The 24,369-nt window shown below is 49.6% G+C and overlaps 1 protein-coding gene across 1 annotated transcript in view; it reads left to right on the top strand.

The window, feature by feature from the left end:
• The first annotated feature begins 1,298 nt into the window (after positions 1-1,298).
• rad50 (RAD50 homolog, double strand break repair protein) overlaps positions 1,299-24,369 on the top strand; it is a 37,685-nt gene continuing 14,614 nt past the window's right edge. The window contains exons 1-17 of the mRNA XM_007901978.2: positions 1,299-1,519; positions 2,504-2,587; positions 5,125-5,276; positions 5,956-6,141; positions 7,046-7,250; positions 9,610-9,738; positions 10,419-10,584; positions 11,413-11,606; positions 12,228-12,434; positions 14,724-14,906; positions 15,530-15,687; positions 17,539-17,714; positions 19,272-19,509; positions 20,623-20,812; positions 22,393-22,519; positions 22,960-23,153; positions 23,733-23,843. Coding sequence (XP_007900169.1) covers positions 1,391-1,519; positions 2,504-2,587; positions 5,125-5,276; positions 5,956-6,141; positions 7,046-7,250; positions 9,610-9,738; positions 10,419-10,584; positions 11,413-11,606; positions 12,228-12,434; positions 14,724-14,906; positions 15,530-15,687; positions 17,539-17,714; positions 19,272-19,509; positions 20,623-20,812; positions 22,393-22,519; positions 22,960-23,153; positions 23,733-23,843 — 2,829 coding nt within the window. The 5' untranslated portion in view covers positions 1,299-1,390. The remainder of the gene's footprint in view (positions 1,520-2,503; positions 2,588-5,124; positions 5,277-5,955; positions 6,142-7,045; positions 7,251-9,609; positions 9,739-10,418; positions 10,585-11,412; positions 11,607-12,227; positions 12,435-14,723; positions 14,907-15,529; positions 15,688-17,538; positions 17,715-19,271; positions 19,510-20,622; positions 20,813-22,392; positions 22,520-22,959; positions 23,154-23,732; positions 23,844-24,369) is intronic.

Below are 24,369 nucleotides of genomic sequence, written 5' to 3'. Positions count from 1 at the left end.
ACCTTTTCCGGCAATAGTTGATTAGTGTAAAGAAAAGCCTCCTGTGTCTGTCTGTCCTGAAATCGCCCTTTCGACCTCTAAACCTGTGTCGTCTTGTTCGACTGTCTTGGTACGTCCTAAGGGATTGAGTTTACTCTTTCTAACCCATTTAAAATGGAGTCGGCAAATCCAACCCACGTTAGTCTAAACACTTCAAGAACGTCTCCATTGAGCTAACTCAACTCGAGGAAATATAACCCAGGTTTAGAACACAAAACTTTGCCTTCCAGCTGATCTCACAACTGAGACGAGGAGACAGAATTCTGAGTTTTGTAAAAGTAGATTCCCCCCCCCCCTCCCCCCCTCTCCCCCCCTCCCCCCCCCTCTCCCCCTCCCCCCCCTCTCCCCCCCCCCCTCCCCCCCCTCCCCCCCCCCCCTCTCCCCCCCCCCCCTCCCCCCCTCCCCCCCTCCCCCCCCTCTCCCCCCCTCTGGAGGGGTTATTTATTATTTATTATTTATTATCAGACGCGCGGAGTGAGGAACCTCACCCGACTCACGGGTGTTAGTGGGGGACGGAAAGGTCTGTCTCTACAGTCTTGAGATGACCATTAGATCTTATCGTTGCGGGTCGTCAAAGCCCCCCACCCCCTCCCCCTCCCCCCATGGTCCCATTACCCCCCATGTTCTCATTAACCCCCCCCCACCACCACCATATTCTCATTATCACCCCCTCCCCCCCCCACACCCCTCCCCCCCACCCCACACCCCACCCCCCACACCCCCCCCCCCCCCGCGCCCCCCACCCCCCACCCTCGTCGAATTGCTGCCGATGCAGAGCAGAGCAGAGCAGCGTCTGTGCCGCTAACTCAAGGGAATAACAGGAGCTGCGGCCGACAGCCCCATCTGAGTCACATGTCAATCCCTTGGTTTTGCTTTCACTTTGCAGACGTGCAGCGGCAGAATAATTCTCCGGTAGTTAATCCATCGCAGGATAACCCGCCACGGCGGGTCCCGGGGGTTGACCCTCTTGGACGCTCCCAGGCCGCACGCACACCGCATACCGCCCGGTGCGTTGGGGGTGACCGCACCCTTTAAAGCGTGTAGGGCTCTACGTGGTCAATGCAGCATCGAGCGTTGCTTTGGCAAGTCCGTCCGGGGTGTGGATTTGGATTAAAACCGGGGGCGGCCTTTTGAAGTGCGTTAATAATAATATTTGCGTTGGATACAGCGCCTTATCGCAGCGCCGAGCTGTCTCAAAGCGCTTCGCCGGCTATGCTGTACAGTGGAGCGGCTGTGTGTTTTTTTGCGGGCAAACACTTATGACCGCCGTTGGTATAATTCAGGTCTGCGGAGGTTTTCCTTGCCCCGTGCTCGGCCGCGCATCGGCCTCCATCCAAAAGGGATCGCCGAGATGTCCAAGATTGAGAAGATGAGCATTCAGGGGGTGAGGAGTTTTGGGATCGACGACAGACACAAGCAGGTTATCACCTTCTCCACTCCGCTGACGGTGCTGGTGGGACCCAACGGAGCGGGAAAAACAGTAAGTCGGTCAACTGGAAGCGTCGGAGAGAGATTGCGTTGATTGCACGTAGCGTTTGCGTGGAGTTGCCCCGTTACGTGAGGGTGTCAGCGTTATGAAACCAAGTGTTCTTCCCGTATTTGCCCGACGCCGGCTACAAACTCTGTGGGATGTGTCCCAACTTCTTGGGAGGGACAAGAGACACTAACGGGCCCTGATGTGAACGTGTCTCACGCTGGATGGGTAAGCGCGTGTCTACCCTATGCCGTCAGGTACAGTAAAACTCGCACAAGTCTGATCTGGATAAATCGTATCATGGCCTAACTCAGGGTGGTCCAATTGGCGGCCCGCGGGCCGGATGCGGCCCCCGGCCCGATTTCATCCGACCTCCCTCCATTTCGTCTGGCCCACCCACTCCCCCACACACCCATAACCCGTCAATGTTACGTAATGCTTCCGGAAGGGAAACACAAAAAATATTGCTTTTGCAGCCCGTGGATGTTTCTCAAAGAAGGCTGCCGGCCCTCAGCAGCCAAAAGGTTGGAGACCCCCCCCCCGTCCCCCCCTCCCCCTCGGCCCAAGTCGTACATCTGCCCAAATCGTGTTTAAGAGTTTACATTGTATGCAAGTTTGAGATAGAATTATGCAGCACAGAAGGAGGCCATTCGGCCCATCGCGTCTGTGCCACCCCTTTGAAAAGAGCTATCCAATTCAATCCCACTTCCCCCCGCGCTCTCCCCATAGCCCTGCAAACTTGTCCTCCCCAAATAATTATCTCTAACTCATATTTTGCGCAAGTCGTATTAGATGTACGGGCCCAACTGACACGGCTTGTGTGAGGTTTACTGTGCACCAGTCATGGTCGGGATTGGGGATTTGCAATGCAAAATTCTGTCAAAAGAAACCCTGCAGTCGCTTTCTTATAACCTACAGTAGATTGAACTGTTTGCTTTAGACAATTCATCTGTGGTCCTTGTTCTTAACTTGCCTTCTGTCCGTTTGCAGACCATAATCGAGTGCCTGAAGTACATTTGCACCAGCGATTTCCCGCCTGGAACGAAAGGCAACACGTTTGTACATGATCCAAAGGTAACTGTGCAAATCCGCTGCATTTGATTGATGGGCGTTTTTCTCCCAATATCCTCTCGTCTTCCTTGATGTTGTCAGTCTTTCGCTGGGATCTCAGCCGCTCCCTAACACGTAGGAACAGGAGGAGGCCATTCTGTGAGATCGTGGCTGATCTGTGCCTCAACTCCAATTACCCGCCCTTGGTCCCATACACCTCGATACCCTTATCTCGGAGCTCGTCATGTCTCAGCTTTTCTGACTACCTTTTGGACTCGTAAACAAATTCAGAAGAAGAGAGGAGAGTTTCTCTCTCCCGATGTCCTGGACAATGATGCTCACCCCCTCACTCACTCCCTCCCTCCCTCCCCCACACCCAAATAAAATTGGTCATTCACCTCATGGCTCTTTGTGGAGCGTTGTGAGGCACAATTTGGTTGCCTGTATGTATTTAAGAATAATAGACATTCGCTGTACCGTCACTAAATCCTGCGAAGCGCTTTGAGACGTGCTGCCATCCTGAAAGGCGCTGTATCAGATAGAAAGGATTATCTTAATTCAAGAGGCAGCGTTCCATTTTTTTGAAGGGATTATTACCACCGGAAAATCAATCCGCCAATCGACTAACCACTGGGTTCCCACTTAGTGCTCGGCAAACAGGTGTGTGTGTGTGTGTCTGTGTGTGTGGAGCAAGGAAACTTGCCCAAAGTTTTGCCCTGCCCGGGAATCGAACCAAGGTCCTCTCACTTGCGAGGCGAGTGCTCTAACCGCTGAGCTCCTGGACGCCTTCCGGCCGCCTTCTGATGGTTGGAGTTTCCTCCGCTGGACTTCTGTGGAGCCCAGAAGGAAGTGACTTGAAGGAGGCCCAAGATCTAAATCAGTTATCTTTGTGAGGTTTGCTCGGCGCCCGATGACAGCAGCAAAGAATAGCTACTAAAATGGTTTCACATCTGTTCCTACTCAGTTTCCTTTAATCCTTCCAAGTCAGAGTGCCATAGGGCAGGGGGTGACTGTGTGTATTCCTGTAACCACCAAGTTAATCATTTGGTCATTGATGGTGCAAGATAATTAGGACTTACTCACCGACTCGGTGATTTTTCCTGTGGTCAAAAAAAGTACACTTTTATTTACTGAATATCAGATGACAAATCAACTGTAACCATATCTGGAGTTTTTTCAACCCCCCCCCCTCCCCCCTTTGGGAACAAAACACTTTTATACCAAAGTTTGATAGTTTTTAAGAATTTTCGTCGTGTCCTCAATGTGCTTGTTTCGCCCACAAAATACAGTCAATGCACTGTACGATGTGTCCCGTGAAGCGCTTTGAGACCTCTCGAAGATGCAGTGAGGCGTTGTATTATTTTTACCAGTATTATTATTGTTTTTTGGGGGTCGGCCAGGTGTCTTGACACATTCGGAAATCTTCCGCTTAAGAGAATCCAAACCGAACGGAGTTCCATGCATCCTACCTACTCATGGAAATTTCAGAGGTGTTCATCGGAATCCCAATCTCACCCTCCCACCGTACCCTACCCTAACCTAACCTGCATTACACACCAATTGAGGTCACCCCCTTACCATTCCTGCATGTAAAAGAAAAGGGAGTCTCGCTTGATGCCCTGACCAACACTCGCTCAACGAACACATGAAAAAAATCTTGTTCAATGAGTCCACAGATGAGGGAAGGAGTGTGGTCACTTGATCCTTCCAGAATGTTGAAATACTTGAGTGTGATCCCTGTTTATTTGGTTGGTACATATGGTAATCATCTTCATGTTTTAGTGTCGCTTGATTCATTTTGTTAGGTAATTTGTTCTAAATAATGTAATTATCCTTGTTCCCTTCCGCCCTGCCTCGTAAGCATTGCTCATGTTTAGGTTTAGACTTCTGTTTAATTTTCTATTTGTTCCGGGTTTTCCCCTCCCAAACCCAGGAAGATCTACTCGTGTCTGTGTTGCAGACTAAACACGAGTGGTGCAAGGAACCAGTCATCTTCTGTGAGTCCAGAGGCAATGCTGGAGCTGCGATTGTGATTACGGTCACATATTCGTTCTGACATCTATCTGTTCTCTGTTTAGTAGCACTTCATCTCTGATTCACAAGGTAGCGGGTTTCATCCGTAAAACCTGAGCTCACGGTCTAGGGGGAACGCTGCTCTGCCCTGACCAACGTTCCCCCTCCTCCCCACCTGCACCCCCCCCACCCCACCCACAGATAAATCAACGGTTCGAATAATTCCAGTGATCCATTTACCACTCAAATTGGCTGCCGCATATGCACTTGACGGGAACTACCTGGGAAGCGCTTTGAGGTGTCCCGGTGTGATCAGTAATGATTTCAAATGAGGTGCTGTGTAACTGTAACTTGTTCCAGTAACCATTTCAGACAGGAATAGTCTAGTCTGCACGTCCAACCCCTTTCTCCTCTCCCCGCCCCTCCTCTCCCTCCCCCCCCCCACACCACCACTACAAAAAAAAGATAAAGATGCCCTTAAGATGCCACTGTCAGCATTGACAACCTCGGCTGTCCTGTAAAATCTACATATCTTATCGTTAATCTAGGTTGCCCACGAGACTGACGTGCGAGCCCAAATTCGTCTGCAGTTCCGAGACGTGAATGGGGAGACGGTGGCGGTGCAGAAGTCACTGCTTTGCACCCAGAAAGGGAAGAAGATAGAATTCAAAACCCTGGAGGGACTGATCACTCGCCTCAGGTGAAAAGAGTTCTTCAACTGAGCAAAGCAGCCTCTCGCTCAGTGAGGCCCCTCTGTCATCATCCACGCGGGCTGCATTTTACAGGACATCAGAATCGTAGAGTCTTACAGCACAGAAGGAGGCCATTCGGCCCTCCATGACTGTGCCTGCTCTTTGAAACAGCTACCAACTAGTCCCACTCCTCCGCTCTTACCCTAAAGCCCCGAAATGTTTCCTTTATAAATACCTATCCAATTCCCTTTGGAAGGTATTAGCAAATCTGCTTCCACCACTCTTTCAGGCAGTGCTTTCCAGACAGTAAGAACTATCTGGGTAGCATTTTGGTCACTCAACCCACGACTGTTTGTGGGACGCTGCTGTGTTCAATTGGCTGCCGGGTTTTGCCCATAAAATACACAGTGAATTCACTTTACAGTATATTCTGAGAAGCGCTTTAAGTCTTCTCAACGATGTGTTAAGGCGCTATATCAAATGCAAGGATTTTTATATCACCCTTACAGTGTAGTGCGGAAAACAGCGATGTAACGGGAGGATAGTAAGGTGGGGGGAATCTGGAAGGGTGAGATCAAATGGGCCAAAGGGTCTCTTCATCGAAACGTTCTCTCGTGATTTTAAGGTCAAGTTGCGGAACTGTATTTTTATCTAAAACCCTAATGCTTCGGATTTCTTTCTTTGAAGGCACGGAGAGAAAATCAGCCTGAGCTCCAAGTGCGCAGAGATAGACAGGGAGATGATCAGTGCACTGGGCGTTTCCAAAGCCGTGATAAACAACGTCATATTTTGCCACCAGGAAGATTCAAACTGGCCTCTGAGTGAAGGAAAAACTCTGAAGCAGAAGTTTGATGATATTTTTTCGGCCACCAGGTAAGCTTCCTTCTCCTCCAATATTCCCGTGGAGTCCTGTAGGGTAGTGGTTCGAGCACTTGCCTCGCAAGCGATAGGACTCAGGTTCGATTCCCGGCCGGGGCAAAACCATAGGCAAGTCTCCTTACTTCACGTCCAAGCAGGATTTCCTGGATTGAACCTGTGACAACTACAGATGTATGCTACAGCGCCCTTTAGATAGCTTCATCGTGCTGTATAGTATTGATCCATATCATGATTTTTATCTGAATACAGACTCATCTTCGTGAGTAGCGCTTTGAACTTTTGATTGCATCTGACCAGAAGTTTACTTTTGGTAATGTATGATGATAACTGAGGTATTCTTTCCTTATCTGCACTGCACTGATATTAATGTTAAAGCAGAAAAAAAAAACCTGCGTGTCTCACGGCTGTGATGAGACAAGTCTAAGCTGACGTTCCAACACAGCGCTGGAGGGGATGGGTGGTGTTGCATTGTCGCAGACGCCATCCTTCGGATGAGACGATAAACCGTCCTGGCCGACTGTCCCCCCACATATAAAATTGGTCATTCCCTCCGTGGGTGATTGAGAGGCGTTGCTGTCCGCAGACTGGCTGCCACGTTTCGCCCACAAAATACACAGTCAACCTACAGTATTTCCTGTGAAGCGCTTTGAGACATCTCGACGATATGATCAGGCGCTGTATCAAATGGCAAGTGAGGGCTTGAACCCACAACCGTCTGACTCAGAGGCGAGAGTGCAACCAACTGAGCCAGGCATATATCAACGGCAAATGTCTTCAAGGGTTAGTTTGTGAAGATTGGACTTGAGCGTACAATTCGGTTGCTTTCTGTGTCGGTGCGAATGCTAAGTTGAGTAACAGCGGTTTGAGTCACAGCGTGAATCTGCTCACCTTCCCACAGGTACATTAAGGCTTTGGAGACGCTACGACAAGTACGCCAGAAACAGGCTCAGCGAGTCCGAGAGTGTCAGGGAGAACTCAAGTACCTCAAACAAAACAAGGAGAAAGCCCACGAGATAAGGGATCAGCTGACCAACAAAGAGACCCAACTGGCGGCCTCCAAAGAGAATGTCCAATCGATAGAAAATCAGATCGATCCATTGGAGGTAACGCTCTTCATTCTTCACTGTGAACACCGTGTGGTAATGAATAATAAATAATCCTTGCATTTGACCCAACAAACAGGATCAAACAGATGCTTGAGGCATCCAACAGCGCCTTGGGACGTCCTCCCGACATGAAAGGCGCTATGCAAGTGTAACTTTGTATTGTATGTGAAGGATAGAGGCTTGAAGGGATGTGAGGATAGAGCAGGGCAATGGGATTGAATGGACGACTTGCTCTGAGAGCCGGTGCAGACTCGAAGGGCCGAATGGCCTCCTTCTGCTCTGTACATCGCTACCTTCTAAAACCTCATTTAAATTAAACTATGGATCTCTGCCGCAGTTATGGTTTGCGGCAGACAATTCTAATAACAGTAATAATCCTTGCGTTTGATGTCGCGTCTTGCCACGCCGTTGGGACGTCTCAAAGCGCTTCACAGGATATACTTCACAGGAGTGACTGTGTATTCTTGGGGGCGAAACGTAACAGTCAATTGCACACAGCAGCGTCCCCACAAACAGCTAGCGGGGGACTGTTGGCCAGGACAGGACACCGGGAGTAGAGAGAAAGTCGCTTCTCTTTCGAATCGTGCCAAGGGATCTTCCCGAACTGGAAGACGTGGTGTCAGTTTAACGTCTTATCCGAAGGACGGCACCTCCGACAGCGCCACACACCCCCAGCTCTGCAGTCCCGCGTCAGTTTAAAGACCAGGTGATTCCAAGTCCCATGGAATGTGGGGGCTTGTACCGCCAACCTTTCGACTCGGAAGCGCCTTGGGTGTAAAATAATTTATTTCTAACCTCCTCTTCACTTCCTTTTTTATTAAAGTAGCACCTGGATTCCATTCGATGATTATTCTCCCTCCTCCTCCTCCCCCTCTCCCTCCCCCCCCCCCCCCCCCCCACCTTCACACCCAGTGGAGATATCAAGGTGCTTTGTAATTTCCCAACTCACTGGTGGATACACTGGAGGATACAGCTCAATGCTAGAATAAGAGAGACTTCAGTCATGGAGATTAGTTTCAAACCCTGTCGGCAGTGAGACTCGCAGCAGCACACCAAACCAACCAAGTAACTAACTGACAACGTAAACCTAACGCCTCTGGAGATTACATCAATGCTGAACGGATGTTCAAATGATTTTTAAAAAAAATACCCATTACAGCTAATTCACGGCTCTTACAGCAAAAAAAAACTTTTACCTTTGCTTATATCACGGGCCTTACGAAGCATTTACGAGGGGTTTTCATTTGAGCTTTTTTGGAAAAAATTCTACGGTGTTCAAATCCCCTGAACCTGATCTCAATCTGTCGAGAAGTGTTTCTTTTTTAGCGAACAGCAGCTTTGAGGGCCTGGGGTTTCGATGGTGCAGATGCTCTGAAGCCAAGTTCACTGCAGTGCAGATACCACAGAAACATCAGCAATTGACAGCACAGAAGAAGGTCGTCGGGCCCACCGCGTCTGTTCGCCGGCTCTTTTTAACAGCGATCCCTTCAATCCCATTTAACCCGGGTGGCTGCCGCGTTTCGCCCACAAAAATCCACAGTCACTACACTTTACAGGATATTCTGTGAAGTGCCTTGAGACGTCTCGAAGACGTGATCAGGTGCTATATCAAGTTGAGCCATTTTCATCCATTAGCTGCCCACTTTGGCAGCCAATTGCGCACAGCAGCGTCCCACAAACACTCAATCGTGGATTGAGGGACCAAATTATTATTTTTTTAAAGGATTATTATTCCCGGAAAAGCAATCTGCCAGTCGACCAACAACCAGGTTCCTACTTACTGCTGGGTAAACAGAGGCTCGTAGAGTAAGGAAACTTGCCTATGGTTTCATCCAGGCCAGGAATCGAACCCGGGTCCTCTCGCTCGCAAGGCAAGTCCGGTAACCACAACGCTATTGGACTCCAGAACCTCCCAGGGTTTGTTTTTGGAGAAAGAAAGTGACTCGAGAGCGATTGCAAAACTCTTTAATGTGGTTTTAGGGTTTAGATAATGTTTCTAATCTGCTCAAACTTTGCCTTTGTAGTCAGCGATCACTGAGGTTCATCAATAAGATATAGCTGTTTGTCTGTGTTATCAGCGCTGTGCTATTTCTTATGGATTGCCGCCAATAACACATAACCAACCAATTCACAAAGCGTTTTTTTTTTTGAGTGTGTTTGTTGTGTGCATGTCTGTGGTCTTCTTTAAAAAAGAAATGGATAGTGATCTTCCAGGCTTTGGAAGAACCTAAACGCTGTATTGTTGTTGTCTTGTCCTCTCCCTCCCTGCCCTCAAAACCCATCTTAAGGACCCAACTTTTCAAGCGTTTTTGGTCAGACAGGCCAAGTGAATTTGCTTCTGTCTTGTCAATCCCAGAATCGCTTGCTGGAGATCGACCAGAGCCTGGCTAAGGTGATAAAAGTGGACAACGAGATCAAAGCCCTGGAGAGTAGGAAGAAGCAAATGGAGGAAGACAATCAAGATTTGGAAATGAAAATGGAACAGGTCGGCAGAAACTGCAGTCCCCACTTTAAGGCCATTGGTATTTGTAGCTTCACGTTTTTGAACTAGGCTTTGAAAACACTTTTACGGGTAATCTTCTCCTCCATTACCACCTTGATTGAGTTCCACCAACTCAGCATAGATTGGGAGAAAGGGTGGGGGACATTATCTGGAACCTTTCTGATCCTTGCACCTCGTTCCTATGTTAGCTATGGAACAGGTTTCCAGGTGAAGGCAATTCATTCAAATGCAAATCAAGACAGATTTCTTTTCGACAATAATATTTTGGGGGGATGCAGTGCATGAGCCATGTGAGACATGACAAGTGTGGTATGTTTGGAAGAACCAGGCAACTTTTGGATCAAAGGTTCCCAAAGCTTTCCCCTGCGATGGTAGGCAGAATTAATTGCTGTCAACATCTCCATTATCGTAGCAATGCCCCTACCAGGGTGGGAGAAGGCGAATTAGATGGACCTTGGTCTTTTTTCGTCTAGCAACTCCTATGTTCCTCAGACCAGGGTAGAGGCAGAGACATTTCAGGTGATTAACATGGAAAGTACATGACTGTATGTCTAACTGCGACTGTGTTGTTCCCTCCCCTTCCCCACTCCTTCCCCCAGGATATTTCCGACCTTTAGCCCGGGATCAATTAACGTCCGTCCCCCCTGTGTTCTGACCCTCAGGTCTTCCAAGGAACGGACGAGCAGCTGATAGATACGTACCAGAATCACCAGAGAACAGTGAGCGAGAAGACCAGGCTGGTGACCGATCGGCAGCGGGAGCTGGAGAGAGTCAACCAGAGGTGTCAGAAACTCAACCGGCAGAAGTCCGATATGCTGGTTGAACAGGGTAAGTAAATGGAGGTGGTGGGTGGTGGGGGGGGGTCGGAAGGGGCGGTGGTTTTTAGATGGAAATCCCTATCTCAACTGCCTTCACTCACTCCACTAATTTGCTGGGTGAAGAAGGGAATTAATGCATATTGCACCCACAAAATAACAGACGATCTTTACACTTTACAGTGTATTCTTTGAAGCAGTTTGAGACGTCTCGACGACATGATAAGGTGCTCTATAAAATGCCAGGATTATTATTGTTATATATTTTGCACGTAGCTATCAGAGAGATCTCCTTTTCATCAATTACAGCCCACGTTGTCTATTCATAGAAGCGCTTGACATTTCACTCAAGGGAAATGCACTCACACACACATCCTGCATCCATCAGGTAATGATAAACTTTACATCACCGCACTATAAGCGCGCGCAAAAAAACCTTAACACACCGGCCGGCGCGCACGCATTCTTGAACTCGCGCGCTCACCTGCGCTCCCGCTCTTCCGGAGAGCTGGACGACAATCCGCGGACGAATTAATTAATGTAACGAATTAATGAATTTAACCGAGAGGTTAAACACAGCCACTTTGCACCAATAGCCCCCGAAAAAATCCCCGAGTCTCACCCAGAAAATATACAGTTTACGGGACATCCCGTGAAGCGCTTTGAGACGTCTCGAAGGGCAATATCAAATGCAAATGCAATAATCAAATGGTTATTATTATTTTTATTTTTTTTGAAGGGATCATTACGCGGGGAAACACGTGTATCTTAAGGGGTTGCGGGATGTGTGTGTCTGTATGTGTGTGTGTGTATCTCCCTTGAGTAAAACATTTCCCTTCAGGGCGACTTCAGCTGCTGGCTGATCGTCAGCAGGAGAACGTCAAGAGACGCGATGCTTTGGTGCGGACGTTGGCGGGGCAGCTGGACCTGAGCGGCTACGAGCGCCCTCCCTTCAGCGATCGACAGTATCACGGCTTCCGTCAGCAGGTGGAAGAGAGGCTGAAGATCGAGCAAGAGGCGGGAAACCAGCTGGTGGTGAGAACGTACTTTTTTCATTCGGTGAAAAATACATTTATTTCCTCTCCTGCTCCGCTCCCCTCTCTCTCTCTCTCTCTCTCTCTCTCTCTCTCTCTCTCACCTTCTCCTCTCGTTCTCTCTTCCTCTCTCCTCGTCTCGCTCTCTCTTTTTCTCTCCCTCGCGCTTTCGCTCTCTCTCTTTTTCTCTCTTCCTCTCGCTCTCCTCCTGTCGCGCTCTCTCTTCCTCTCTCCCCCTTCTCGCGCGCTCTCTTTCCCTCTCCGCCTCTCTCCCTCTCTTGCTCGTAGGAACATAGGAACAGGAGGAGGCCATTCAGCCCCTTGAGCCTGTTCGGCCATTCAATTAAATCTGTAAGGCTGATCTGTATCTCAACTCCAATAACTCACCTTTGCCCCATATCCCCCTCTACCCTGACCTAACAAAAATGAATCCTCCCTCTCTCTGTTTCTTCACACTATCTGTCTCTTTTCCTCTCTCGCTCTCTGTCTTTCTTTCTTTCTCTCTCCTCTCTTTATCCTTCCCTCTTCCCTTCTCTCTAAACTCATCTCTCTCTCTCTCTCTCTCTCTCTCCTCCTCTCACACACTCTCACTTTGTTTTGGGGTCTTCGTTTGGTCTCGCAGAACGAATTCACGGAAAAAGACGCAGCCAAACAACGGCAGATCGACAAGGTCAGAGACAAGAAGACGGGACTGGAGAGAACCATTGACCTCAAGCTAGATATCCACCGCAAGAAACAGTTGGAGCTCAACAGCGTGAACGTAGATCTTCAGCAGCTGGAAGGATCTTCGGATAGACTGCAGGAGCTCGATCAAGAGCTGAAGAAGGCCGTAAGTCAGCAGGAGATTTGAGAGAGAGGAAAGGACTTGAGAGGAGCGGCGGGGAGAGGAAAAGAGAAAGAGAGAGAGAGATGGGGGGATGGGAGGAGTGGGGGGGGAGCAAGAGAGGAAATAGTGTATTCGGAAAATGGGCCGCAGTTGAGGAACACTTTCTAGTAATAATCATAATAATCCTCGCATTTGATACAGCGCCTCGTCACGTCTTCGAGACGTCTCCAAGCGCTTCACCGGATACGCTGTAAAGTGGAGCGACTGTACTTTGCGGGCGAAACGCGGCAGCCAATTGCGCACGGTAGCGTCCCCCCACAAACAGTCGTGGATCGAGAGACCAATTTGTTATTTCTCCCTCCTCTTTGGAGTCTCTGCGTAACACCAGCCAGTTGGCAGGAGCGTAGCGACGTCTACGATCTCGCAGCGACATCACTGTCATCACTGAGTAGTTATAAATAACAGCGTGAAAATGTCTGGCCACAGTTCTTTGAAATGCACAGTGAGCGATCAGGTTTCCCGAACAGAATGAGTCAAAAGTGCTCACGACCACAAGCTGAAGGCTGTTTCAACTTGTCAGGGTTCCCACGCACAAGCAGGACATTTCGCCGCCCGGACGCGAACTGGGAGGGTGGAAAAACGCACAGGGACGTGCGAAAGGCTCGCACCCCGCGCTCCCTCTGGTCCCCTTTGTGCTTTGGGCTTTGCGCTTACATAGCCGGTCCGGGGAACCATCCCTCGCGAAGGGCGCTGTTCGAACGCAAGCGAAATAGAGCGCGAGTTGGGGGTGATGTTGATGATGGCGGCACTAGTGGGCGTCGGGGAACAACAGTGCGATCTCCACGGGTTTCTCTGCTGATCGATCGTAAGAATATCGCAATTGAGTTCCACCATGGTGCTTTCCCCTCCAACCCTTCCACGCTCTCTTAACCAGCTGAAACTCTCTATCTGCTGTTAATAGTAATAATAATGAAGATAATAATAATAATCCCTTGCATCTGACACATCGGGGGTGGACGTCTCAACGCCCTTCACCGCGTTTCCTGTCGAGCTGCGGCCACATTGCCTTTGCGGCAGCCGAACTCATTTGATTTTCCTCTCTCCCCCTTTCCTCGGCCTGAGCGAAGAAGAAAGATGTAATGTTTCTCACGCGCGCGCACACACACACACACGCACGCGCGCACACACAGAAAAAGAAAAGGCAACCTGATAAGATCTTTATTTTCACGCGACTGTAGAGGAACAAGACGGAAGGTTTGAGAATGGAGTGAACCCTTATCAGGTGTCAAGCCAGTTGGCAGCTCTACCAGTTGTTGCATCATCAGCTTCGTGCCTCAAGCCCGTTTCCCTCACTTGCTCGATTGAGTCATTCTCAGTGTTCAACTGAAAGCAGAGCATTCCCTGCTGACTGCGGTCACCTGTCTTACCAGCCGTGTGAACCGTTCCGGAGGTCACTCGGCGTGGAAACGACTGCCTTAGCTTCTCCCACTGTCCCGTCGCCAACAATTTGCATAGGAACAGGAGGGAGGCCATTCAGCCCCGCAAGCCTGTTGCACCATTCTGTTAGATCGTGGCTCCGCTCCAATTACCCGCCTTTGCCCCGTCTCCCTTGATAGCCTTGACCTGACAAACATTATTCCACCTCGGGCTTGAAAATGCCTTTTGGGGGAGGGAGGGAGAGAGAGAGAGTTCTAGGTTTCCACTACTCTCTGTGAAAGATCGATCATCAACGACTTTCTCGTTGGGAGGATGTCTCGAAGGGGCTTCGCGCATATCTTAACTTGGATCCTGAGCTGGGGGCAGGCGGAGGGTGTGGAGGGGGAGAAGGTGGCTGAAAGCACGTCCAGAGGGACAGGTCTGAAGGCGGGTTTTGAAGGCAGAGAGGGAGGCAGAGGGACTCCGTGGGTGGTGGAGATCCAGAGAGAGCACGTGCAGAATGGCCGAAAGCTTGCCCAGGTGATGGGGCGGGCGGGGGCGAGGGTGGTGGGGGTGGGGGGTGGGGGGGGCAATCGTGCACAGCATCAGCGTCCCCGCAAACAGCCGTGGGTTGAAGTGACCGATTTATTATTATTGCTTACAGAAGATTATAGAAGTAGTGCCTGGAGTGCGAGCCCTAGACTGTGAGGTCAAAGTCCCAGATGTGGGGTTTTGAACCCACATCCTTCTGACCCGGAGCCCACAGAGTTACTAAGGCAACTGAACCAAGCCTCGAACAGCTCGCCTGTTAGCTGTTCCTTTCAGGTGTCGTTATAGCTCTTCATCGCGGCCTCTTTGGTCGGTTACTCTCCTCAGGAGCGGGAACTGGAGCGAGCGGAGGCCGACAGCAACGTGGAGGGTCTGAGGGCGGAGGTGACGGCTCTGCAGAAGGAGAAAGGAGAGCTCGACCGGTCCCTTCGCAAACTGGATCAGGAAATGGAGACGCTATCCTTCCACACCGTAACGCGAACTGAGATGGAGGTATCGAAGAAAGACAAGGTAAGGGTTGAGGCTGCTCTGCAACACATCACATTGTTATGCAACGTACGTTTATATAGAGTGTTCCTTTCACGTCGGGAGGACGGGGGGCGGCGGGCGGGAGGGGAATAGGAAATAAACTATCCCCCGAAGGACAGTCACTTATACTGCCTCCGTGGTTACGGTATTGGCCTTTTTTCTTCTAACTGTAACGATAATAAATAATCCTCGCAAGGTTTGATGCAAGGTTTATAACGTAAAAGCGCTTCACAAAACTTTCCGCAAAGAGTCTGTGTGGCTGTGAAGAGCCGAAGCTCAAGGACTCCAGTGTGTGTGTCTGAGGGGCCCAGGTCCCTGCAGTGTCCTGTTCCTGCATTGGAGCGTCGACCAAGATCAGGAGCTGAAGTTCTGACATGTGGGTTCACAGCTGCAGGAGGTAGTTCTTTCCTCAGAGGGGAATCAAAAGACTGGAGCAGGGTGTCAGGAAAGGTGGGTGAGGCCAGGACACTGCATTCATTCAACAAGCAGTTTGGTGCAGTAGTTGGGAGGTGGTTGAGTGTTCCGGAAGTTCTTCACCCGAACCCGTCTTGTGATCTTGCGATGTCCCGCTTGGAGCTTAAATAACGGAGACGTTGTTGCTCCAGGCAAACAAAGAGGAGCAGATCAGGAAGATAAAGTCCCGACACAATGACGAGTTGGTGGCTCTGTTGGGACATTTCCCCAACAAGAAGCAGCTGGAGGATTGGATTCACACCAAAGCCAATGAGATCAACAGCTCCAGAGAGAAACTGACTAAGATGACGTAAGTGCAGAATTACTCTCTCTCACCCCACCCCTTCCCGCCCACCCCCCATCTCCCCCTTCCAGCCCCAATGAAAATCCCTTCTACTGCATCTAACTGGTTGGCTCTCTTCTCTATGAAACAACCAAATGATTTGCACACCAGAGAGGTCATTAGACAGTTTGTTGGTTTACATTACATTACGCTATCGTGAGTGTTTAATGAGTATCTGCAACAGTCAGTCATACTACCTCCTCCAAGTTTATAGTGTAACAATAATACACGATCCTTGGATTTGATATAGAACTCATATAACGTCAAAGCACTTCCATTTGTATTTCCATACACTTGTACTTATTTGGATTTTAAGAGCGTGGAGAACTTTGGGCAAATTCCTAAACGGAGCCCTACTTTCGGAGCAGGTGAGTTGCTTTTTATAGTAACAGTACGAGTAAGAAAATCCTTGCATTTGATACAGCGCCTTATCACGTCGTTGAGCCGCCTCAAAACGCTTCACAGAACATACTGCAGCACGGTATCGTCCGCAAACAGAGATTACTGAGTTGCAAACAACCGGCTTCAAAGTCGCGACTGAATTTAACATTCAGAATTAGATCTCGAAATCTCAACCAAATCTCACCAACACCCCCCACCCAACCCCCCCACCCCCACCACCCGCCCGCGCCCCCGCCAACCCCAATGAAAATCCTTCTCCTGCATCTAACCGGTTGGCTCTCACCCTATGAAACAACCAAATGACTGGCACACCAGAGAAGGGAAAAGGGGCTTTCTTTGTAAGGTCGCCGAGACAGTTTGAGGGGGTTTGCCCCAATGTTAGTTATGGAATGGAAGCTCTTATGCAAGCTCTGTGTGTGCACCATGTAAGTCTTGTTATCAGGTGAGAAACAGAAAGATGTTTTGAGCACATAAGACGTGCGACCACAAGAGTGGCACTAGAGCAAACGGAGATTACTGAGTTGCAAAGATGGAGTGAAGATTGAGCATTCGCATGTTTTATTCTGAAATTTGTTACCGGAATTGGGCCAGGTGGAGGGGGAGAGAAGGGGAGCAAGAATGACTATTTTATTTTAATACCTGTTTCACATCTTGTTGATGGGGGTACCGACTGGTGCAATGCGGTGAAGCAGCAAATAAAATAGTGCAACGACTGTGGTTGGGAACTGTACTTGCCGGGTAACTTTCTGCTGCGTTTTTCTGACGTAACTCAGAGAAATGGAGTGTGTTTCTAAACGTTTCCACCCGAGCAAAGGTTAGTTTCCCATCCAAATCGAAGGCCGATGGAAGACGGGATGTGACGGGGAAGGGAAAGAAAAAAAACTTTCTCCTCCTACGTCATCTTGCTTCACACTGAGGACAGTTGACGGATGGGACAGATTACAGGGATGGGTGGAGGATAGGACACTGGACTCTTAAGAAACGGCTTGATGCTCTCATGCTATTGATGACTCGCTGTGTGAGAGTCGATAAGAAACACAGAGTTGAGCAAAACAAATTCATTTTACATGAACTAAAATGCAAGTTATTATTCTTATTTCGCGGGTGACAGAGATCCAACTGACCGGACGTTGTCTGTGCTGAAAGAAAATGGAAATTTGTGCTTTGGCAACGCTGTTTCTCCTTTAATAATTTCTAAAATAAAGTTTTCAAGCCTCACAGTGAACTCAAATTACTTTGATAGAGTCGTAGAGTCCTACAACACAGAAGGAGACCATTCGGCCCATCGTGTCTGTGGCGGCACTTTGAAAGAGCTGCCCAAGTAGTCCCAGTTTTTTTCCTTTTCAAGCACCTATAGCACTTTTGAAAGCACAGTCATAACAACTCACTCTCTGATTCTTTTTCTGGAACTTTTAGCAAGGACTTGGCTTCAGCAGAGCAGAACAAGAATCACACCAGCGCTGAGCTCAAGAAGAAGGAGCAACAGTTGGCTCAGTACGAAGAGAAGCTTTTCGAAGTGTGCGGAGGCCAAGACTTTGAAAGCGATCTGTACAAACTCCAGGACGATATCGACAAGACGTCAAAGCAGAGAGGTGTGTCTGTGTGTGTGTGTTTGGGGTTGGTGGGGGGAGCGTTTCCAGCAAAAGCCGTGGAGTCCTGTAAGGTATTGGTTAGAGCCCTCGCCTCGCAAGTGAGAGGATCTGGGTTCGATTCCCGGGTGGGGCGAAACCTTAGGCACGTTTCCTTATTCCACACACAAGACGCTGTTTACCCAGCAGTAAGTAGGAACCCAGTTGTTAGTCGATTGGCGGTAATAACCTTTTCCTAAAAAAAATAATAATTTGTTTACCGGATCCACCCCCTGTTTGTGGGACGCTGCTGTCCGCAATTGGCTGTCACGTTTTGCCCACAAAACATACAGTCAATCCACTTTATATTGTATCCTGTGAAGCGCTTTGAGACGTCTCGAATACGTGATAAGACCCTATATCAAATGCCAGGATTATTATTATTATTATTGAAAGCGATAGGATTCTTGAAAAGAAAGTTTGTCAAATGTTTTTTATTCTTTTGTCTCCTCCTAAGTACCCTTCTTTCCACAGTCGGTGTATTTTGTTTTGTGTTCAATGCTCACTCGTGCTTGTCCGGTGGAGGTTTGCAACCATTTAATTTTTAGGTGAACTTCGTAATACCGTAAACCACTAATATCTCATCGCTCCAAGGGAAAAGGGCTCAGTGACGAGTTACCAGGAGTGACGAGTTACCAGGAGTGGCAAGTTGGGCATACTTGGGAATAGTTGGGATAAACACACACAGAAATGCGGTCGGGATATTGGCCGTAGCATGACTTAAGTGGTAGTGACAAGTTGGAGCAGGTCGAGTTATCAGGAGTTTACTGTTAGAGATCTTATTCAGATGTGTCCGCTCTGCCCAGAACCTTCAGAGGGATTCGTGTCTCAGCTCGAGTCATTCCTTTTGTTCTTGGCTGAAACAATTGGCTAAGTTCCTGCAGCATAGGCAAGAGATGAGTTGACGTATTGTTATTGATATTAATAGGGAATCCCACTCGGGAGGGTGGTGGTTAGTGAGCTCGCCTCGACTCGCCTAACGTAGGTAAGCGTCCTTCCCTATTCCGCATGCCAGTGTTTACCTAGTAGCAAGTAAGTTGTCCGTCGATTGGCGGAGCGCTTTCTGGGGGGGAATGGTTTATGCCAGCGCGGTTAGCCAGTGGCCTGGTGTTTCCCAGACGTTCCTCGATGCCCCGTTACCTAAGACTGCTCGCTGTGCGGGCAAAACCTTCCGCATTTGATGTAACGACTTATCGCGTTCTCCAAGCGCTTCACAGAATAGACTGTCAAGTGAAACGACTGAGTATTTCGTGGGCGAAATGCGGCAGCTGATTATTATTGCCCCCCCCCCGGAAAGCGATCTGCCAATCGACTTAACAACCGGGTTCATGCTACTAGGCAGTGTGTGCGGAGTAAGGAAACTTGCCTAAGGTTTCGCCCTGATTCGCCCGGGAACACTGGGTCCTCTCGCTTGCAAGGCGAGCGCTCAAACCACTGAGCTATGAGACTCAATAGACCATGTGCTCACACGTGCGAACGTCACTGATTTGGGGGTTTTGTGCGTTTCTTCCCTGTGCCAAGCCATGCTCTCGGGAGCCACCGCTGTGTACACGCAGTTCATCAGCCAACTGACGGAGGACAACGAGCCCTGCTGCCCGGTCTGCCAGCGCATCTTCCCTTCCGAGGCGGAGTTGCAAGACATCGTCAACGACTTGCAGTCAAAGCTCCGTCTCGTTCCCGATAAACTGAAGGCGACTGAGTCCGAGCTGAAGAGGAGGGAGAAACGTCGGGACGAGATGATGGGACTGAAGCCAGTCAGGTACAAGGCGCTGTATAAATAAATGCAGATCGTTGTTGTGCGGAGATTGGTTTGGCCCAAAAGCCGCGGACATTTACGGCGCAGGGAGGAAGGCTATACTCCTCCCGTGCCTTCGCTGGCTCTCCGAAAGACTTATCATAATAATTTGGCCGCCCGATCCACGACTGTTTGTGGGGGACGCCGCTGTGCGCAATGGGCTGCCGCGTTTCGCCCACAAAACACACAGTCGCTCCACTTTACGGTACATGCCGCGAAGCGCTTTGAGGCGTCTCGAACCCACAACTTGATACGGCAGCTATATCAAATGCAAGGATTACGATGGTTATCCGTTTGGTTCCGTTTCCCCGGGGCCCCTGTTTGCGTGCTGTGTTCCCACGGGATTTGAGTTTGCTGTCAAGATTAATTGTCGATGTTTAACAAACTACCGGTGGGAACCCGGACTTAAACATTAAAGTAACATTCAGTGTGCGTGCGAGCTTTTTCTCGAGATTAGATGGCGAGAGATTTCGCGCGGGCAGATCAGTAAGGTGACTTTCGTCCCAGCGTGTAGCTCTGCTTCCTGCCGTGCAGTAAAATGACCGCTAGAGGGATCCTTTCACCCCAAAAGCTGCAGGCGCCGATTCAGGGCAGTGTTGCTCGCTCCTCCATTGGCTGTTCCTCCAGTTGGTAAACGTCACTGCTCGGCGTGGAACAAAACCACAGCCCAGGTCTGATCGACAGTTTAGCTGAGTTATCACAACTCAGCCAGTTTGACAGTGGGGATGAAGGAGTTTAAACCGAGATCACGTCTGCCTGGTCAGGTAAATGTTAATGATCCCATGACCCGATTTGAAATCCCTCCCCCCCACCCCCAAAAAAAAACAATTGGTCGTTCATCTCGTGGCTGTTTGTGAGACGTTGCTGTGGGCAAATTGGGCTGCCGCGTTTGCCAACAAAATACACAGTCACTACACTTCACAATAAGCCACGGAAATGAAACCCTTTTGGGAAGTCGTTCCTGACGTGAAAGGCGCTACACCAAATGGCAAGGATTATTTATGTGGTTGTATGTTCGCCCTGCGCTCTTATGTAACCCTTAATGTAAAGTGACCTGTCGGGTTTCTTGCTCCGCAGGGAAACAGTGACCGAGCTGAATGAAAGGGACCTGCCTGAGCTGCGGAACAAGCTGCAGAACATCATTCGCGACATTCAGCGTCTGAAGTGCGACGTGGAAGAGCAGGAGACACTTCAGGCCGCCTTCATATCTGAGGAAGGCTCGGCCAAACAGTGTCTACAAGACATCTCGCTCATGGATAGGTATCAGGTAACCCCAGCACAAACCGCTTTATAATAATCATAATAATAATGATCATTGCACCTGATATAGCGTCTTATCGCGTCGTCAAGGCGTCTCAGAGCGCTTCACAGAATATACTTGTGAAGTAAACTGATCGTATAGTTTGTGGGCGAAGCCCAGCAGCCAATTGCGCACAGCAGCGTCCCACAACCAGTCGTGGATTGAGTGACCAAATTATTATCATTTTTTTTCCCAACTGTGTGGAAATCTTTCGGGGCGAAATTCCATCCGGATTGTAGCATCCTGGAGCCTCTGGAATTTGTTAGATTAAGCGCAGTCATCGTTTTGAAGCCGTTTTTTTTCCCCGTACGTTTGTTTTAAGAAGCCACCGAAAACCCGACAAGTTGCCAAATTCTGGATGATCCGAAATGTGAGTTCGAATCAGAGAATCCTACAGTACAGAAAGAGGCCATTCGGCCCATTGTGCCTGTGCCGGCTCTTTGAAAGAGCTACTGACTAGTCCCACTCGCCCCGCTCTTACCCCTTCGCCCTGCACATTTTTCCTTTTCAAGGACCAATCCAATTCCCTTTTAAAACCCACTATCAAATCCAGTTCCACCACTTCCTTTCAGGCAGTGCATTCCAGACCGTAACATGCACCGAGACAATAGAACAAGTGTACACTGGTTTAGCGTTGCAAGGGGGCAATTTCAGGATAGACACCAGGAAGTTTTTCTTTACCAAGAGGGGACTTAACACCTGGATGGTATTGCCAGGAAGGGCAGTGGAGGCCAGGACACTGGGACTCATTTAACAAGCAGCTCGGTGCTCTGATGGGAGAACTTCAGGCTGGGCGTTCCACAAGGACGAGATCAAAGAGCCTTCTTCATCCCAAACCGATCATGTCAATGTTTTGTTTGGAGTGATTAACGCTGACACGATTTGGGGTTCAAGAAGACGTTCGAGTGAATTGCTGAGAACGTCCAAGAGAGGGAGCTAACTTAACACGTACTGTGAGAAACCATACAATCCAACACCGTCTCACTCAGTCATTCGCAGGTTCCACCTCCCTCATTCTGTTTGGACTCGGGAACTCATCCAATGCAAGTCACTTCAAGTCATCCGCCCTTTACTTTACAACAACAACAACAACAACTTGCCTGTATACAGTGCCCCTCAGGCCCCGTGGGGTCTCGGAGCGCTTAGACACTGAATACGTTAGAAATGTAAAGGATTTCTGCCACAAAATATACAGTCTAATTCACTTTACAGTCTATTCTGTGAAGCGCTTTGAGGCGTCTCAACGACATGACATAATAATGCGCGGCATCAAATACTGAATAATAAATTAATTAATTAATTAGAAAACCGGTGCTCGTGGTGGGGATTAATCCCAGTGTGTTATTTTGAGACGCTCATCGACTCAGTGTCGTGTTTTTGAAATAAATCCATTTATAGTTCCATAAAATAGATCGATATAATTCCGAATTAATTGTGTTGCCCACTGCTGCTGCATCCTCAGGCGTGTTGGGAGAGGGGGTGTCAGGGTTCCAGTCTGCGTCGGGGCCTGTGCTTATTATCGGTTTCTTTTGACACCAAATAATCAGATGGAGCTGAGGGACGTAGAGCGTAAGATCGCTCAGCAGGCAGCCAAGCTCCAGGGAGTCGATGTGAGCCGCACTATGCAGCAAGTCAACCAGGAGAAACAGGAGATGCAACATAAGCTCGAGACAGGTGAGGGCTCCCGACTGGTAAGAGCAGATCTCACAGGACCCAGCCACCTGGGAGGAGAGACCGAAGTTCTCTGGTTCTGTTCTCCCTACAACAGAGAAGGTCGAGAGGAGACCTCTAGAGGTGGGACTTACGCAAAGTATGAGTTCCTGTGAAACTCCCATAAATTACAGGAAATTCAGTGGGATTTGGGCAGATAATCCTAATAATCCTCGCCTTTGATATAGTGCCTCCTCGTTGAGACGTCTCAAAGCGTTTCACAGGATATGCTGTCAAGTGAACTGACTATATTTTGTGGGCCAAACGTGGCAGCTGTTACACAGCAGCAGCGTCCCAGGTACGTGACTCGGGACGATTACGCTCACGGGAGTTTTACCGTTAAGAGTGATGACCGTCCCCGCACTTGACCGTAACGCCTCGTGGTGTGGTTATTCTCGTGGCAGTCTCGAGCCGGGTGGAGCTGAAACGGAAGCTGATCCAAGACCAGCAGGAGCTGATCCAGTCGCTGAAGAGCAGCCTGAACGAGGTGCGAGCTGAGAAGCTGCAGATCGCCAGCAACATGCAGCGGCGGCAACAGCTGGAGGAGCAGAGCGTGGAGCTGGCCACCGAGATCGAGTCCCTCCACAGAGATATACGCGTATGTTGGCCCGAGGCCAGGGAATGACCTGCTCGCTCCCCTGCCCGCTGCCTCCGCCCGGCTGGCTCCGGCCTTGTCCCTCGTGCCCTCCGTTCCACCGTCAGCCGCTACGCTCCGAAACTCCAGAACGCTCTTCCTTTATTCCCTGCCCCCCCCCCCCCCCCGTATCGCCATCCCCTTCCTTCCCCATCTTCGGATAGCGTCTTGAAGCCGTCCTCTTCGACCGGGCCTACAGTCAGCTCCTCCCCGCGGCTGGACGCGGCGCTCCGCCATTGTCGAGCGCTCCAGGACGCTGTCCTGCGTGAGGGGGCGGGCGCGATATATATGCGAGTTGTTGTCGTTGTTATTGGATCGACTGCGTGTCTTGTGGGCGAAACACGGCAGCCATTCGCGCATAGCAGTGAGTGTCCCACAAGCGTAGCCGTGGATCGATTTGACCAAATTATTGTTTTATTTAGTGATATTTGGGGCATTCGTGCCCACAAGCTTCTGAGCCAGAGTGTTGCCAACCTCTCGGCCGAGAGTTAGAGGGAATAGTCCGTCCGTTGATCAACAGACTGTTTCCGTTCCGGTTTTCAGGAAGCCAAGGAACAGCTGTCTCCTCTGGCCGCAGCTTTGGAAAAACTACTGAAAGAAAAGCTGGATCTGATGGAGAAGAAGACCGCGAGCTGCAAGGAGATTCAAGAGAAGGTCAAACCCAACGAATACGCGCTGTGCTCTCATTCCAACCAGAAAATCCCAGCTCTCCCAGGCTCAGGCCCCGTGGGTTTAGAGTAGTGGTGGCCAACCTTTCTGGCTGGCCAGTAAAATACATTTTCATCATCGGTTTGTGCCATGAATCAAGAAATATTCAATCAAGAGAAATTGGAAGCACACTACCGATCGAACACGGCCTTAGCTTAGTCTCAATGTTCGGGGGGGGTGGGAGGGAGGGTGAAATTGGGCTTCTTGACGCTCACGTGGGCCACCTCCGGCCCGCGGGCCGCCGGTTGGTCTCCACTGCTTTAGAGAAGCACAGAAAGTTTACAGCATAGAAGGAGTCCACTGTTACAGGAGGGAGAAGGGAATAGAGGGGAATAGGAGAGGGATAGAGGCTTGAGTGGGGTATAAACCCCAGCAAGGACTAGTTGGGCCAAGTGTCCTGTTTCTGTGCTGTGTCGATCTATAGAGTTGGTCCGTTGTTTCTTTTGTAATGTTGTTTCGCAGCTTTGCAAAA

The sequence above is a fragment of the Callorhinchus milii genome, unplaced genomic scaffold, assembly GCF_018977255.1.
Source record: "Callorhinchus milii isolate IMCB2004 unplaced genomic scaffold, IMCB_Cmil_1.0 Scaffold13, whole genome shotgun sequence".
Classification (NCBI taxonomy): Eukaryota; Metazoa; Chordata; class Chondrichthyes; order Chimaeriformes; family Callorhinchidae; genus Callorhinchus; species Callorhinchus milii.
This window is presented reverse-complemented; position numbering and strand designations above follow the sequence as displayed.